The sequence below is a fragment of the Lampetra planeri genome, chromosome 15 (genome assembly GCF_965212315.1).
Source record: "Lampetra planeri chromosome 15, kcLamPlan1.2.h2, whole genome shotgun sequence".
Lineage (NCBI taxonomy): Eukaryota > Metazoa > Chordata > Hyperoartia > Petromyzontiformes > Petromyzontidae > Lampetra > Lampetra planeri.
In genome coordinates, this window is record NC_136121.1 from 12897623 (window position 1) to 12914831 (window position 17209).

The window sequence follows — 17209 nt, forward strand, 5'->3', positions numbered from 1 at the left end:
GATAACAACACGCACCGCCTGCTTAACAGTGGACGTTAAAGACCCCAGGGCGTAATTCGCAAGAGTAGACCACTGTTGTGGCGGCATGAGGGTTCGTAATTGCCAATTTCGAAAAAGTACCCGCAAGTGACTCTATTTGTATTATACAAAGTGACCCTGCTGGCAAACTACTGCCCCGGATCACTCTTGCAAATGAGACTCTTCTTTGGCCCCTAGAATTCTCACCTTGTTAAACAAAATTCATTTGAAACTTGGCCTAGGAGAGAACAGGATAGAAAGCATGCTGGATAGATAACAGATAACGCATATGTCTGGAAGGCCAATAGGCTGATAGCCTAAACACAAAAAAATCGAGGCTGAAAGCACGAATGCATTCGCTCTGCAATCCATCTGTCTGTCCGTAACAGCCCCCCCCCCCACTGTAACTCTCGTAACGATGACTCAATATGAACGAAGCTGCAGTACAACGTTTTGGAGAATCGGCCAAATTGATGTCGGGTTGCCTGAAACTCGGGAGACAAAAAAACAAACCCCCACAACAGCGTGTGCTAATAAATAAATCACAAAACCAGCGGCAAAAAGAAGCGCACACCCTCTCTCTACCTCCTCCCGATGCGGTCATCATGAGCGAAGTCATCTCACGACACCAACGCGTCCCCCTCTCATTGTGCAGCTTGACACGTAGCATTATCATTGTTATTATCCTCCTCCTCCTCGTCGTCATCGTTGTTGTTGTTGCCCCGTGAAATATTTTCGAGGCCAAACCCGCAAACTGGCGAGCGCGAGAGAGCGCACGCATCCACCGCGATCTTTCTCCCAACTCGTTTTCCGGCGCCGCAGAACCACCACGTCCGCTGCTGCGACGGAGCGGATGAGAATCAGCTCTGCGGGAGCGAGATGGAATTGTGCGCCGCGAGACCCTGAGCGATAGCGACGGCTTTGGGGGGGGGGGGGGGAGGTGGGGGGGGGACCTTCATCCGGTAGTGGATAGATCATGGTAGATGATGATTATGATGGACCTACGTAGAAAAATAAAAAAATAAAATAGTTTTTTTTAGACAATGTCAGGTGCCGTTGAGCCTCGAGTGCCCTCTAACCCCGGGCCAAGCCTCGTCGGCGATCGTGGCCAGGGCTGTGCACGGATTGGCACCGACCCTCCCCCGCGGCTGAAATAAACACTTAAATAAGTAAATGCGTGTGGACTCGTCAATAAATAAACAAACCTCTCGCCCGAGCAAGAGGAGTTGTTTTTAATGATAGCAAACATTTAAGAAGAAGTAAAAAAAAACACCGCCTCGCAGCCAGTAAATTAAACATGAAGAGAAAATTATCCCGCACACAGTAAATTATCCACACACACGTGCTGAATTATACACCACGCTGCGAGTTTCACGGGCATGTGCTCCCCCCCCCCCCCGCGGTCTGGCTGCCACTCGCATACTAACAAAGCGGATTCCGCCCCTCTGCGGCGCGTTTTCCGGGATGTAGCGAGTGTCGTTCGGCACGATATCCCACGTACTTGACCATACTTGACCATACTTCACCAATCTGGGTGCTACTGCACAACAATGATCTTTTCTTCTTCGTCCATGCCGCCAGGTGCGCTTCTGCGGCCGTCTGGAACGCTCTGCCGTCCAATATTAGAGAGACACCGGAGCCATGCACTTTCAAATCTCGATTGAACCCTCATTTCTTTAGAACTGCTTTTTGTGTTTTGTTTGTTATCCTTCTCCCGCGCCTCCGATTAGCACGGTTGGCTACGTAGGGTGCGAAAGAAGTTCCACGTACGTACATCCATCCACAGGACCCTCCTTAACACCGCGACGTTTTGGCGATTTTCTCACGGCCCACGGCCGTGTGCGGAGAAGGCTTTGGGTGCAGACTCCGCTGCCTTGCCCACCTCGCCGCGTGGCCAAATAGACAAACGCCCTCCGTCTACCGCAAGGGCGCACGTCCTGCGTCGCGCGAGTCACTCGTGCGAGGAGGCGCGATCCGGGCACGAGACCCGGCTCAGCTCCCGCGAAGTGGCGAGACTGGGCGCGCAGTCGGCCACGTCTCCCTCGTCCCATTTCTCTCCCATCGAGCGTTTCCCCCGGGGTCCCACGGCGAGATCACCCTCCCCACCCCTCCGGCCCTCAAGGACAGAGGCAGGCAAGGCCAACCAGATGTTTGGTTTTCTGATGGGGGGAGGGGGGGTGGAGCCTCCAAAAATAACTCCGATAGAGGCAAAATGTGCAGTGAGCGTGGAACGTGGGGGGTGGGGGAGGGGGGGTCACGTTTGTTCGTCCATCTGGAAATCGCACGTCTCTGGAGACCCCCCCCCTCCCGAGCCATGCATCCTCTTTACAGAGCCGCTGTAAGGAGGGTCAATGCGCATCGATTAGGAAGCGATCACCCGCAGGCACGCGGAATCCTTCGCGGGCGAGCGCGGGGCCGCCTACAGCAATCCCACCCACGAGTTCCGGCGCAGTTGCACCGCCTGCGCACTCGATCGTTACGCCGCCGTACCCGGTCTCCTCGCCGAGCAGCACCCCGACCGCGAGGTTGGAGACCCCGACCCCGAGCATCTGCAGCGACGTGGCGACTCCGTTGGCCGTGCCGAGGGTGGAGTACGGCACCACCATGGATATGGCCGGCCACATGCAGGCCTGCCGGGCGTCCCCGCGGGCCCACGCCACGGCAGCGGAAGGGACGGGCGGGCGGATGAGAGGTTAGAGCATCACGCGCCGCACGGAGACTTCGCTTTACTTGAACAAAAAAAAATACATTTGTTGAGGAGTGCCTCGTGTAGATTTTTTGTTTTTACACTGCTAAGGACATTCGATGGCCGGTTGGCAAAGCTCCGAGCCGGCAGCGCTGAGATCGTGCGATCAGAGGCAGGCGGCCGCCCTCCGATTACGACGCGGTTCCCTCGAGTTCTGCGAGCCGATGGTCTCAGCTCGGTCACCGCTGACAGCAAAGCGATAAAAAATAAAAACAACAATCCATCGCGGTAAATTTGGTTCTTGTGCTTAATTTGGCCAAATCCCAGCTCGGAGGGTTAAAATATGAGACCGAGAGTTCCACGACGAATTTGACTCTCGCACGCCGCACGCAGCGTGCGCGGGAGAGTCCTGCCTGCTCCCGTTCGGAGCGGAGGTCACCGTGGAGAGATCTCAGCGGAAGCTCAGCGATATCCGGTTCTGCGGGCCGTCCTCTAACATTCCAAATTAGCACCGCTGTGCGAGAGATCCAGATGGGTCCTTAACCCCTTAACCGCGTGAAGTGACGCCCACAGCATGATCGGGACACACGGGGGGGGGGGGGTTGGCGAGGCGAGCGAGGAGGCGGTTTGGGTAAGAACACGTGTCGCATTATTGTAGGCGATTCATTTTTGTTACGTGCTGTTCAAGCTTTCTACTTGTGCGGCTGTAATCTCGCTAAACTCCAACTGGAGATTACCTTTCCTGCAACGCCTCCGCCGCCGCAGCGGCAGCTGATTGATGTTTACCTTCACTTTGGTTAACTGCGAAGCGCATTACGTAATTGCATATCTTCTGTTTAACCATTGCCTCGGTTCTCTGGGATGGGCGTGTTGTGTCTTTGTGTTCTTTTCTGAACGGTGCCCAAGCGCTTCAGTCATGCGACACGAATAAACTTCAGTGCCGGGATTTATGCACGACCCCCAGCTGACACGTTTAAACTGCCCCGAGCCGTAAACATCGACCGCTGACCCACCGCCCTTTCTTTTTTAACGTCCCTACAGGAGAGAGACTTCCACAGCTCTAACCTCCTAACCCTAACCTTTGACCCCCCCCGCCCCCCACTCACATTTCACCATGACCTATCGTTATCATCCCGCCTTGGAGGGAGAGGGCAGAACTTCCGTATTCTCCGCATTACAAAAGAGGCGCGTCTATCCCTCAACAGTGTTTAAAAGCAAACGATTGAGATTACCGTCGTCCCATATTCCGGGAGGTGCACCACGTGTCTTTGTGACCGGATTTGTAGGACTTCGACACCAGGCACGTGTTTGGGGTTCGTCGTACCCTCCATGGCGTCTTACGACCCCGAGAACGCGGCTAACGTCAACGCATAATGACGCAACCGACAAAAAAAACACCACATATACCGCGACATTTATGAACGTGCCGGGAAGACTCACAGATTCCCCCAGAACAGCTGCCTCAACAACAAGGGTACGGCAATCCTGGGAAAACCAGGACGAGGTGGCGACTCCTACCGTGACCCGCGGTGACCTCTGCTCGGAGCGCTGCCCCCCTCCGAGGGCTGCCCGGTCACTCACCGTGCTCACGGAGTAGGCCACTCCGAGCCAGAGCGTGGAGGCGAGCGGGGGCAGGCCGCCATACGCCAACACGGGGAACACGGGAAGCGTGGAGGCCGCTGCCGCGCTGATCATGAACCCACGCTGTCCCACGCGGTCCTCCAGTGGGCAGAGACGCACGTGTGGGTGGGTGGGCGAGAACAGGCATTTAGGACGGCCAAATTGCTCTCTCTCTACGTAAACGCTAAAGTACAGGAACGTTAAATAATTGCAGGCCCCAAAAACCCCTTTGGGTTCCGTCCGGACTGAACGGGTCATTACCCGCTAAAGTAAAACAAATATAGAAAAACTCTCAAAAGTATTCCCGTAAATGCGTGGAACTTATTTAATCTGGCGTTTTTCATCGTCCGCTGATTAAACAAAAAAATCCACGACCCCGCGGCCTCGCGGCCTCGGTCGAGTTCGTGGGCTGACGTGTGGGTTGGTGGCGATTAAGGAGGATGGGACCTTGAAATAAAAATTATCGATTTTTAGAACACCCGAGATATGTTTATGGCAAACATCGATTTACCAATGGATCGCTGTGGTTTTTTTTGTGTTGCGCCGTCCCTTGTGGCGACTGACCCAGGTTTTAGTGCCCGCGTCTGCCACCGCAGTGCAGCGCTTTGAACGTAACAGTTGGTACATTCCTCAGGTTCATGAACTGCATCACAACATAGATTTTTTTTTGTAAAACTTGTTTTTTACTTATAAAGTCAAGCCGTGCCAGTGCGTCAGCCTGTGTACGAAGAAGCTGGGGGGGGTTTTTTCTTGCAAAAAAACGAGACGCACGATTACAGTGATAACATTGTATAATAATGACATTTATTTTACCCAGGAAGCCCTCACCGAGTCCCCGTACTCCTTTGTCAGGCGGGCCCTGCTGGTTGAGCAATGTTTGGCCAACCCCATCGTTGAGTGTTTGGCGTGCGGCAGGAAACCGGAGAACTTTGAGCAAGCACATGAGGCGCGCGTGGAGCTCACGCTCAGAGCGCCACACAGATGCCATCTTCTGGGCCACTTTGAGCCCCGGGGCTACACAGCACCTCGGGACGTCCATCCAGGCTCTCTCTCTCTTTCTCTCGTGCAAGTACTGTGCACGGTAACCAGGCTAAAATGCCTGCTCCAGCTTCGAAGGTTCCAGACAATCTCGTGCAGTCATTCGGTTGCAAACAAGATACAAGAGTCAAAAGCGCCGAGTAATCTGTTCATTATGCAAACACCGTCAGCAGTTCCTGAACAAGTGCACTGTGCCCCTCTTGCCAGTAAATGCTGATGGGTTTTTTTTCGCAGAACAGACAAATTATTCCGTGATTTTTTTTCAAATTTCACGTCTCCTTCGAAACACGGGCGTGGCGTTGGCCGCCCATCCCCTCGAGTGCAGTTCCGGCCTTCATTAGGTGCTCGCTCACAGCACTTGCCCCAGCAGTCTGTTAAGGCTACACGGGGGATCTTTGTCTTTGTTTGTGTACGTGCGTGTGCGAGCGTCGGCAGCACCAACCGTACCACGAGCACGCCAGACGCGGCGCACAGCACCATCGAGACCATGTACGTCGCGCCGACCACCAGGGACGCCTGCTCCTGGGAGAAGCCCTCGTACATGTCCTGGATGAACTTGCTGCGGGAGTGGGTGGGTTGGGGGGGGGGTGCGGAATAAAACAAAATCCGAGCCATTAGCGAAGCGATCAACGGGCAATCCAACTCGGGGGGAGTCTCCGCTGGGCTCGTGGCAGCGCGCGAGTCTTTTGGCGGAATTGGAAGGAGGCGTGGGGAAGGTTTTGCAATTTCGAGCCGTTCGTGCGGAACTGCCACCGTTGTCACCCGTTTAAAATGTATGGGATTATTACGCAGCGAATATCATGCAAAGCGAGCACGCTGCCGCGGAGGACTGTAACCGCGTTGGTTTATCCACTAGAAGCGAAAGTCTGAGTAGTATAAGTGGCAATGTAGCGTTTTTTTGCTTGCGAATCAAAGGCCAGATGATTGCGGGGTAGTGTCACTGCTGGGCTTTGAGGTCGAGTGGCTCTTGTGCAGCAGTAGCGGCTGTAGCAGCTGCAGCAGCTTTAGCGGGATCAGGTAGCGGTGGCGCGGGGAGGCGTCGACAGCCTTGGCGACGATGGCATCTTCAGGATCTCTCGATCGCTTGATCATCTCGATTGTCGCCCGCAACACGAAAAGCCGACGGCAGCCGATCGTTATGTGGGGAAACTCGGCGGCCGCTTGATGAGAAAAAGGAAAAAAATAAGAAGAATAAAAAGAATCGGTATCCGTACAGTTTTCAGATTTCATTCGCAAATCTTTCCAATGTAGGATTCGGCTTATTACGGCAGCACACACAGCGGCCCGGCTGTCGGAGGCGATGCCGCGGGTTCTTGACAAAAGGTCATTCCTCAAGGTCACCCCCGAGACGGAGCCGATTTTCCGATCCATCCTAACGAGCGCCGGGCGTCAAAAGATGGTTTCACCCCCCGTGCACTTTCGCCTCGTCTAATAACGTGGCCTCCGGGAGCCTCCTTCTCCTGAAGCATGGTGTCATGGACGGACCCAGACGGGTCTCACTTCCCGAGTTATTGCGCACGGCGGTGTCCGCGGAGATGCGTTTATTGACCTCTTCGTTTGATGCATGGCCCTGGCATTCAAATTTACGCATCTCCCGTAAGAAATATCGTCCAACTTTTGTTCGCCCCCCGTTTAAATACCTTGCCGTACCTATGCTAATGTTTTAATTAATAATGACCCGTGCGCGTTTCACCTCGGCCGTTCCGCTGGACCTTGGCGAGCGCGGCGAGCGTGGAGATCGGTGTTTCCGCGGGTCTTGTTATTTACGTCCACAGAGTCGGCACTAAATTTCGGAAATTGTTATTTCGACCGCGAGGCCCCTGCCCCTCGGCACAATGCAACTACGACGCGCCTCTGTTTACGGTCCAGCCAGTCGGGTTTGAAGCGCACAGCCGGGCTCTTCGCTTGCTCAGGATGAAGCAAAGTTCCATTGAACCGTGCCTCGTTGTACCCAGGGCTGAATTTCTCACGGAAAAAAGTCACTCCCTCCCCAACCCCCCCCCCTCGCCAACCTCAACAATCTCCAACTCCCCCAGACCCCACCCTTCTTTCACCCTGCTCCCGACAGAGAGCGGAGAATATATTTTCTGGAGCTCAGCCCAGGACAATTCCAGCTAAAATTAAGTCCCGATTACATCCTCATTAAATGCAGGACCTGTCCGTCTGATTTGGCCGTGGCTTCTGCTGCTGCTGGAGCTGCTCACGGTCTCCCGTGGCGAGTAATTTTTTATCTTCAACGCTTGTCCAACGGAGGCACGCCGCAGCATCGTATCCCTCGCGCCATGCTCATGAATATCAGCAGCCGTGGTTTTATAAATGATGTTGACAGAACCCGTTGCTCGGCGTGCTCAGATATGGAGAGCGCTGCAATCCAGAATGCACATCACGCCGCGTGTTTGCGAAGCCCGCATCACTGGCCATTCCACCCCAGCGCCGACACACCTGTGCCACCGCATGTGTGTTGGTTTAAGAAGTAATTTTTCGAAGGTGGAAATATCAGACGGATAAAACATTGCTCGGGAAGATTCGTTGAAGATTTTTTTTAAGTTTGGATCTTTTCGGTCGCATCTGTTCTTCCATCTCCAGCGGATTGCCTTTGATACTTTGACATCCGAGTCTAGAAATCAAATATGTTTCTCAGAATCGGTCCCCATGTCAATACCAGTTTCTGGAATTTAACGCAATTTTCTTTTCTCGTGAAGTTCATTGTTTTGTTTCGCTGGGAGGGGAAAACCTCGGCATGTTTTTGGCGTCTACAATCCCTGCCGCTGGAAATCATTCCCCCCCCCCCCCCGATTCCCAATTGTGGCCACTTTACGAGTCCCAATATTTCAATCAACCTTCCATTACGGCGCTCAGCTCCCCTTTCTTGGACCCGAAATGAAGGCCATTCCATTTGTTATTCTTACACCGACCATGGGGCTTACAGCCCGTCTTTAGATTTGATAGCCTCGCTGAAACAACTTATTCTCTTGTCATGCTCCATGGTCAGAGAGAGAGGAGAGAGAGAGAAAGGCAGACTGTGCAGCAACAGAACACACACATCTGTTTGTTTAAAAATTGCAGCAGCAGCAGCAGCAGCGTGTGCTCGCCAGAGATGATTTACATTCCTTACGTTTTTTTTGTTTCATTGACATCTCACGTGTCTGCGAGAGATTACGAGGAGGCACACGAGCGCGTTAATTATTTTTTTTGGTTGAGGCAGCGATACCGTGCAAGCGCGAAGACTATTCCTATTAAACTTTAACCACGGTCGCTTTAGTAACACGCAGGGAGCACCGCTCTTATATTTAAGCCACAGATTTGGGCCTACCTCGCCCTAGCCCTAAACGGCGTGACTGACTGGCCCCGCTTTTATGGAGGGGATTTTAAAATGTCAGAATCCTCTCTTGATTTTTTTGGGGGGCTTTTTTCTTTTACAGCAGCTCCTATATTTCCTAAGAAGAACAAAAAGCGTCCGTCCCTTCGGAATACGATGGCTCCACACGCTCGGGCTGCCCGCGCCGTGGTTGATCCGTTGCCCTTTGGAGGGGATTAACCGGACCGTTACATTTTACTGCTCTTGTAAATTAGGTCTCTTTGCGAAAAGGTGAATTTTATTCCAAAAGGACTCTCGCCTGCTTAGGGTGTGTAAGCACTGGGGATTCGAGCGAGTTGGCGCTCTCTCACGGTGGCCCATTACGCCCGTCGTAACCCTACGGATCTCCTCGGAATACTTTCATGATTTAAACACTTAACTGGGGGCTCTCGGCTTGTCATCTCGACCGCACGTTTTGACCACGTGATTTAATATTCCCGCACCCTTGCCCGTTTATATGTTTTCATTATTATATATTTATAATACATTTTTTATTATTAAAATATTTTTTTCGCCCCCCCAACATCACTGAATCATCCGGGTTGTCCATATCAATACCATCCCCTGCTCCCCTGCCATTGTTAGCATCGAGCCCAAGGTTATTTTGTGGCCGCTGTTTGGACGGCCCGCAGTGCTGCACGATGCACAGCAGCGGTCGCGTGTCACGTCGACCGATGCGGCGCTTTCCACGAATTATTTCCATAACGAGGAACGCCGCCCCTCACCGTGGGCCCGGGAACGAACGTCTTTGTGAATGTGCAATGTGTGTGTGCGCATGTGCGCGTGCGTGCGCATACGTACGTGCGTATGTGCGTGCGTGCGTGTATGCATGTGCGGGGCTTAATTTATCACCTCGATATTTTCCGGAGCGCGACTGGCTCGGCTGTCTCAGAGTAGGGATCATCGGCATAAGGCACTACCACTAGAGTACACAGTATGTATAACTTTAATAATCCCATATTATTGTACGCTGTATCCCGATCAACCTATGAACAGGTTTAGGACAAAATAGAGTGAGATGAATGTTAGATTGCCTAATAACGAATTCCTGGACGGTTCCAGCTGAAACGAAGTCCGTACTGTCGTGTGTTCGAGCCAACTGGAGAGCGGCAGTGTAGAGGTTCGAGCATCGGTGAAAAAGAGCTTCATGGCTCATCGGATTCCTCCAGTCTAAATAAATATTGTGATTCTGATAGACCGCTGCAGCTACGAACCGGGCGACAAACAGAGTTAGATTCCTGATCAGTCAACGTCAGTGACGAATATCTGAACTTGCCCTGGGCATCCTCTAAGTTGACACAGCCTTAAATTCGTACCTAGCGCCGTGTGTTGTGTAAACATCTGCAGTGGGAGAGACACGGGTGGACGGGGTGTGCTGCCGTCCCTTCAGAAAGATCCTGGCTAACAGCACTCACCCCAACAGTCTGCAAGCCTCTACGGGGAATCTTTGTAATTTTTCGTGTACGATTTGAAAACCAAAGCTAATAAGCACCACCGTGCGCACAGCCCTTGCTGCGGAATAGATACACGACCAACAAACACCCGAGCAATAATAATCACGCAACATCTGTGTCCAGACTAGGGGGGGGGGGGGGGGAGGGTTTGCCAACTTTCTCTCGCCGCCACGCCATCTGCGTCGTGACGACGGTGCGTGCATGGCGCCGCGGTTGCATTCGGCCTGCACCGTCGCTGTTACCACACCGTTTCAATTGCCCCCGGGGGGTTGGCCGTGCATCAGAGGCGACGCGACGCGTCGTCGCCGGTGCGGGTCCGCGACGACGCTCCTCGGCTTGCTCGTGGCGTTTACCGCGCGCGGGGAATATCGGCTCGGCGGGGCCTCGCGTGGGAGGACATGAGACTCGGTGCCGAGCTGTAGCCCCGCCGGCGCTGGAGATGTTGCGGAGCGAGCCAGCGAGCCAGCGAGCCAGCGAGCGCCCCGGCAGGCTCTGGCTTCACGCGAGGTCCACCTTCTGTCTCAGCAGGGGGGGGGGGGGGATCTCCAAATATTTGACTTAATCCTCTATCAGCTAAAGCTAATACGTCTGACCTGGCAATATCCCCTCCATCATTGCAATCATTTTGCACCGATGGATTAACCACAGGACAAACCAAGGTATTCTCTAGGTTTCAGTCTGAGTAAGCGCCTCTAATATACGAGTCGTAGGATTGGGTTTTATTCTTTTTGAGATGCTCGCAAAGACATGCGACGAGTCCAAGAATGCACCCGACCTTATCAGATGTCAGCAGCCAAGCTGGATTTGAGCCTGGATAAAGCTGGGATAGGTGACCACAATGCACAGGAGATTGCTTTTAGGGTACTGCTGGGCTACGCGCTGAGCAGCAGAGGGCAGTTGCAGCCAATTCCAATGCTGTACAGTACTTCTACGATCCCACGCCCGTGCTTTCCGCCTTCATCCCGCAGTGACCCGCGTGGTGAGGCATGGTCAAAGAGCCCCCCCACTTTTTGGATGAGACTCTCATCCAAAAGGCCCCCCCCCCCTCCATACGTGGTCACATGTACAACCTCACGTCGTTTTCTGCTTTCGCTTCGTGCCACAACTTACCCAAGGCACCCATTACAGCTAAGTCATTATTGAATACTCCAATAACATTATTATTATTCGTGTGCGGTTGCTATTAACTTATTCTACAGTACTCCTGGCCATGGAAGCAGTTAAAATATTAATGCGGCATTAATTTAAGCCTCATTTAAATAGTCTGGTTACCGGTCAATTACAAGGGTACAGGCTGGAGTGGCTTGCGGTTTTTCGCCACCAATTCAAAGTGCTCGCGTCGGAGGAAACGTTATTCTCAACTTGGTCGGAGACGAATACTACGAATAACAGTGGAGGGGAAAGTGCCGCGATTCGGGGCCAGTGGCGATACGAAACCCATCGCAAAGTGTAAGCAACGAGCGCTAAACGCCGACGAGGATGCGAGCAGATGTTCGTGTCCGTTGGGTGCCTGAGCATACTTCACATTATAAACATGTTATTGCCCCAGAAGAAATGCGTCGGGCATACCAGGGGACGGCATTAAATTTGGTAATCTTCACGCACCAAGGCAATGTTTTATTTTTTGCGTCTACATTTCTTTCGGCTCGCAGTCTGCACGCGCGTTTTTTTCGACGCTTTCCCCACCCCCCTGGCCCGCCTGCCGAAATATTTTCACGACGTTTCCTGGATACCCAACACATTCATCAATAACTCCGATCGGCGCGTATTTGGGATCTCTGCGTGTGTTACTGATCAGAAACACGGAACAAGTGATGACACGCGCGAAGGAACCTCGCGTGGGGCATCACAGCGAGAGAAAGAAAGAGGAGCGCGTGGATCAGGGAACGCAATGCTAAGTCAGAGACATCGAATCGATTGCAGAGGGAGGCGAGTGGCTCAGGACAAAACCCATTATGGCTGGAAGGGACAACAGCCAATGTATGGCACTGAAAACTAAACTATTTTTATAAAACGAAACTAAATCTTTTTTATAAAACTAATTTTTTTTTTACCAGGTAAGGCCCACTGAGCTACGTAGCTCTTTTTCAGAAGCGACCAGGCCACAAATCGAAGCTCAACGAAAGTGGCTCGTCGTGCATAAATGTCCAGCAGCCACAATACTCTAAACGCGTCAGTTTGATTCTCAATGTGGAGAGGAAAACCGGAGGACCCGGAGAAAATCTACGCGACCACGGTGGGAGAGAGAGAGAGAGGCATGCAAACTCCACATATACAGGTGTCAGGGTCAGCATTGAATCCACGACCTCCTGTATACCAGGCGAGGTAGTTAACACCTCCCCACAGCGGGCACCCTGGCAGCCCAAGGTGAGAAAGCACCCAAAGCGGCGAGCGCCGGACCACTCGAGAGACGAGGCCGGCGCACGCGGAGGCGCGAGACGGATCGTCGCACGGCCGCGAGTGGTGACAACGAAATCCAGAGTTGTTACGTTCAACGCCTCTACAATTATTGACGATTCATTTATACGCAGACATCGTTCACATCCCTTTGTCAAGCCGCTCCTGGAAGAAAACCTCTTTCCCCCCCCCACTCCCTGGGGGTCGTTTGACCACACTGCACTGTGTCTGTCATTGCTGATTGCTAAAGGGGGGATGGGATGGGACAAGATGATATTACTCAACACTGATGTTAGCCGTGACTGGAAGTCGAACCCAGGTGGTGGGATTTTAATGGTGCAGCAAGCTACCCGGTGTCACATTTGCCCCGACAAAACCATTAATACCGAGCGCAATGCTGCACATTACTCTATATCATTGGTAAAGGTTTCCTCTCTGATAAATTGCTCCCCGTTCTGTGCCCTGCTCGAATGAGTAAAGAGACACATTACGCCCAGACCACAATCTAACGCTGGAGCTACAAACCAAACTCCTGCCGTCTCACCGGGCTCTCAGCCGCCCGCTCAAGCGCATGTTTCCCTGCCATCCCCGCCAACTTCGTGATCGCCCGATCCCTCTTCGATCCACACGCGGATCAATCCGCCCCCCCATGGTTGGCAACCACACAAAGCCGGAACGTGGGGCTGATTGCGAGCAACGGGGTTGAGAAACGCGGCACGGGATGGCGACGGCCCTCCCTGGCAAAGCCGGCAATAGAAATGACCGCACCCGTTGCGATGACGAGTGCCCCGGCCACATTTGTTTCCCCGATTTTTTTTAGTTTTGCAATCGCCGCTGCCTCTCTCTCTCTCTCCACCTCCCTCCTGCCCTCTCTGCCCCTGCCGCTCTCCTCGTCCCGATTTGACGGCTCCCCCAGCGCTCGCCGTCGAGCGAGCGAGCGGCGAGCGTGTTTAGGCCGGGGGTGGGTGGAGTGGGGGGGGGGGTTGGTGAACCAATTCGACCCAGGTCCATCAACGAGCGCCGCGGCGCTCGTTGATGGACCTGTCGCTCCAGAGGGGATTGATTGATAGCACGATGTAACACGAGTTTTGTCCCTGGGTAGTGTTATGTTTTTAATTGCTTATGCCTAAAAAGTATAGAAAATGGCTATTCCCACGAACTTTGCTTTTGTAACCAGGACTTTATGTGAAGGAATGACACAAACGCACAGCACGTTTTCTCATTGAAAATAGGTAAATTTCAAAATATAATTGTCCTGGTCACAAAAGCAAAGTTTGTGGGGAATAATTGCCATTTTCTGTACTTTTGAGGCATAGGTAATAAGGAAATAACAATTACTACCCAGGGAAAAAACAATGTTTTTGTTACACAGTGTGATCCACCACTCAGGAATCATCCTCAGAAAATGTGACTTTTTTTTTATTTGGTTCTTTCGGTTAAGTCACGTCTTCTTTAGACGTGACTTAACCGAAAGAACCAAATAATAATTCCTGCAGTCACGAAAGTTCTAAAATTAAGATTGACTTTTTTTTTGTCTCTCTCGGCCCCTCGAGGGAGACGTTTGCCGAGATGAGACGCCGTTCCAACGATGGACGCTGGCACCATCCTGACCCAGCCCATCTCCCACGGTTCCATTCTTTACGGAGGACAGCTGGGGCCACAAACAGCCATCCTCCGTATATATATTATTTTTGCTATCATAGATGAGCCGTTGGCATTGCGTCCATATCCAGTCCTCTTAATCATGATCGTCGTACGTTTGACATTCGTACCATTCGAATAAAACGCAAGGTGCGGCTTCGTGGCCTCTTTTTCTCTTTCCAATTTAGCTAATGAGATCAACTGCGCTGCGTTTTCTTGTCCAGTGCCTTCGGAATGACGCCTCGGCTCCAGCCTCTCGCGCCGTGGGGATGACCTCCAGCCTCCGTTGCCTCCAGCCGCCGTCGCTGCCGTCAATCATCAATCGCCGTCAGATGACGCTCTCCTAACGTGCCGATAACCCAGCAGCCTCCATCCATTTCAATTCTTTCCCCGACGAAGTCGTTCTAACCCCACGCAGCCCCGCAGACCCACACCTCGGTAACCCGAGACGAGAAGTTGTTAGATTCGATTTTGGACTTTTGTTTCGTGCGCCTTGCCGCTGCACGTAGCACTTTAAACGTTTTGCCAAATATAGAAATACGCTGCTGCTGCTGCGATGGTGGTGCTGGTGGGTGGTCTGAGCCGAGTGCCGAGTGTGTCCCTGCCCGCTCGCTGCAGGCTCGATGCTTCCACCTGCTGGGGGGTGGTGGCGCTACTGCTGCTGCTGTTGCAGCACCGCCTCCACCTTCTCCACCCCCCGTGCTCGCTCAAGGCGAGCGGCGGCCGTGAGCGACGTGTTGTGCGTACAAGGAGCTCATACCTGTCAACCCCTCATCAGTGGTCACACTAGCACAGACCAATTCAGAGCTTATTGGTCAACCCGTGCCCCTTATGAATCTCAACGTTCATCCTATACACTACACTACACACTCCACTATTATACACTACACTACACACTCCACTAATATACACTCCACTACTAAACACTCCACTACTACTTACCTGTCAACCCCTCATCAGTGCCCACCTTATTACAGACCAATTCAAAGCTTATTGGTCAACCCGTGCCGTTATGAATCTCATCCTACAAAGTCCCATCACAAGGGAGAAACACAAACAAATAGGATACAACTTTTTGTTTCCCCGCATTGAAACGGCTCAGCACCGTATGGACCAGAAAACTGAATTTCCCTGTACAAGAATACAAGTAAAACACTTGCAATGATAATAATTCTAATGTATAGCCTCGGTCGATACACTCGACACGTGTCCGTCACGGGCGTTATTTGACCATACTTCACCACGCTGGTCAGTGTTTGCTGGTGAAGTTGGGGAGTGGTCGGGGGGGAGGCGGGGGGCTGGTAAGGGTCCAGAGCCGGTTGAGGCATCCACTCCGCCACCTGATGTTAGCCGTAGCTGGGAATCGAATTCGGCTTTCGCCGTGCCCATGGCGCACTGCACTCACCACTGTCGCCGCCCCCGCCTCTCCGCCCCGCGTCAGTAAATATGTGGTGATCGATGCACGATGCAAACGGCCGCGATTGCGTCGTGCGATTATCTCGCGCGAGCGCACGAGGGGTCGATTCGTGAAGGCATCGATGTCCTGCCGTCTCCTGGCCACCTCGCGGATGAAGCCGGCAAGATTTGGTCCTCGCCAGGCGGTCTCCGCGCAGCGAGGGCGAACTCACGAGGCTCACCGGCCGCTTCACTTCCAGCAGCTTGACGAGGTTGGGCGGCACTTTCGGCGCGAGTTGGTCGTAAGAGAGGAAGGCCGCAGGGATAGCACGCCAGACTGTGGCTGCTTTTGACGGTGAGTTTGTTCATGTGGCTGGCACGCACACCAAAGGTTCGTTTGATCAATTCTTTAGTTTCCCCACTGCATTGGCTGTGGAAACTTACTTATACATGACACGACGCGTCTCGTTTTCTGACCCAGTGCTTTGCGCTGCCGTGCGACCGCCGAGAGGCACGGACCTGCCGTTGGCGATGAACGGGAAGATGGTGCTGTAGAAGCAGACGGTGGTGAGGACGAGCATCCAGTAGGTGCGCTTGAAGCGGCGAACGTCCGTGATGTTCTGCACCGAAAAGAAGAGAGTGCCACACCCACGCACCTCACCGATTGCCCCAGGATTATTGGCCTCTTTCCCATTCCGATCAACGTACGCGTACGTCACCATATTTGTCTTCCGATTCCGTTCCGGTGGCGTACGACGTACGCACACAAAAAAAACTCAACTAGCTTCATCGGTACGTCTTCAGATCGGAAGACTTACCGAGGGCTCCCACAAGGCCATGCGGTAGGACGGGTGGCACAGTTTGGCGCCAGCCATCGTACAGCGCGGTCGTGTCGCCGCGGTTCTCTGCGGCGATTACGACGTCTTTAAAAATTACAACAACGGCGCTGCGCCTCTCCAAATAAAAATAACGGCAACCGCTCGCGAGTTCCGAGATCCGGCAGTGAAGGGGACACCCACATTGCAACTTGCAGACGTCTCGGAAGGGGGCGAAGGGTTAATCCTTGCGGGGACAATGGGAGATGAACGGACGGATCCACGAGGAGAAATCGGCTTTGGGCACGAGGGCCCATCCGGTTACAGTTCACTTGGTTCACGTCAGCGCCAGCTGTGGAATAATTTTAATCATCCGTTCATTCATCCTCCCGCCCTCACCGCTCATCCATCTTTCTGACTGCCCAGCCTCACCGTTTGGTCCAAGGCTAAAGGACAATATGCAACAAATTTTCATACCATCTGCTGCTGACCGTATTGGGAAATATCGCCCAAATGTTTCAGCAGCGCGCCGTAGACCTCGTTTCAAAAATGTCCCGCTCAAGAAACAAAGAGGAACTCGGTAGGGCGGCACCGATTGCGTCCGTGGTCCGCAGACCGTCAGGTGACCGATGGCCGCAGTTTTGCAGATCATCGATTGGTAACGGCTCTACTGAAGAGGAGCAACTGGGGTGAAAACACAGGCTGACAACAACAATCGATCAATGGATCGATGATGCGAAACTTCCAGGCGGTGGGGCCATACTCGTGCACCGGGCACGTGATCTGG

General features: G+C 53.0%; 1 protein-coding gene across 2 annotated transcripts in view; it reads right to left on the reverse strand.

The window, feature by feature from the left end:
- LOC144722755 (lysosomal dipeptide transporter MFSD1-like) overlaps positions 1 to 17209 on the reverse strand; it is a 43248-nt gene that overhangs the window by 7514 nt on the left and 18525 nt on the right. The window contains exons 8-12 of one of the 2 annotated variants that reach the window (XR_013586088.1): positions 16127 to 16227; positions 5810 to 5921; positions 4286 to 4423; positions 3937 to 4061; positions 2509 to 2648 (exon numbers count right to left, since the gene is read on the reverse strand). Coding sequence is in view for 1 of the 2 variants with exons in the window: in XM_078601130.1 (XP_078457256.1) it covers positions 2509 to 2648; positions 4286 to 4423; positions 5810 to 5921; positions 16127 to 16227 (491 nt within the window). In the remaining variant the exon portion in view is untranslated. The remainder of the gene's footprint in view (positions 1 to 2508; positions 2649 to 3936; positions 4062 to 4285; positions 4424 to 5809; positions 5922 to 16126; positions 16228 to 17209) is intronic. The other variant, XM_078601130.1, reaches the window with a different exon arrangement.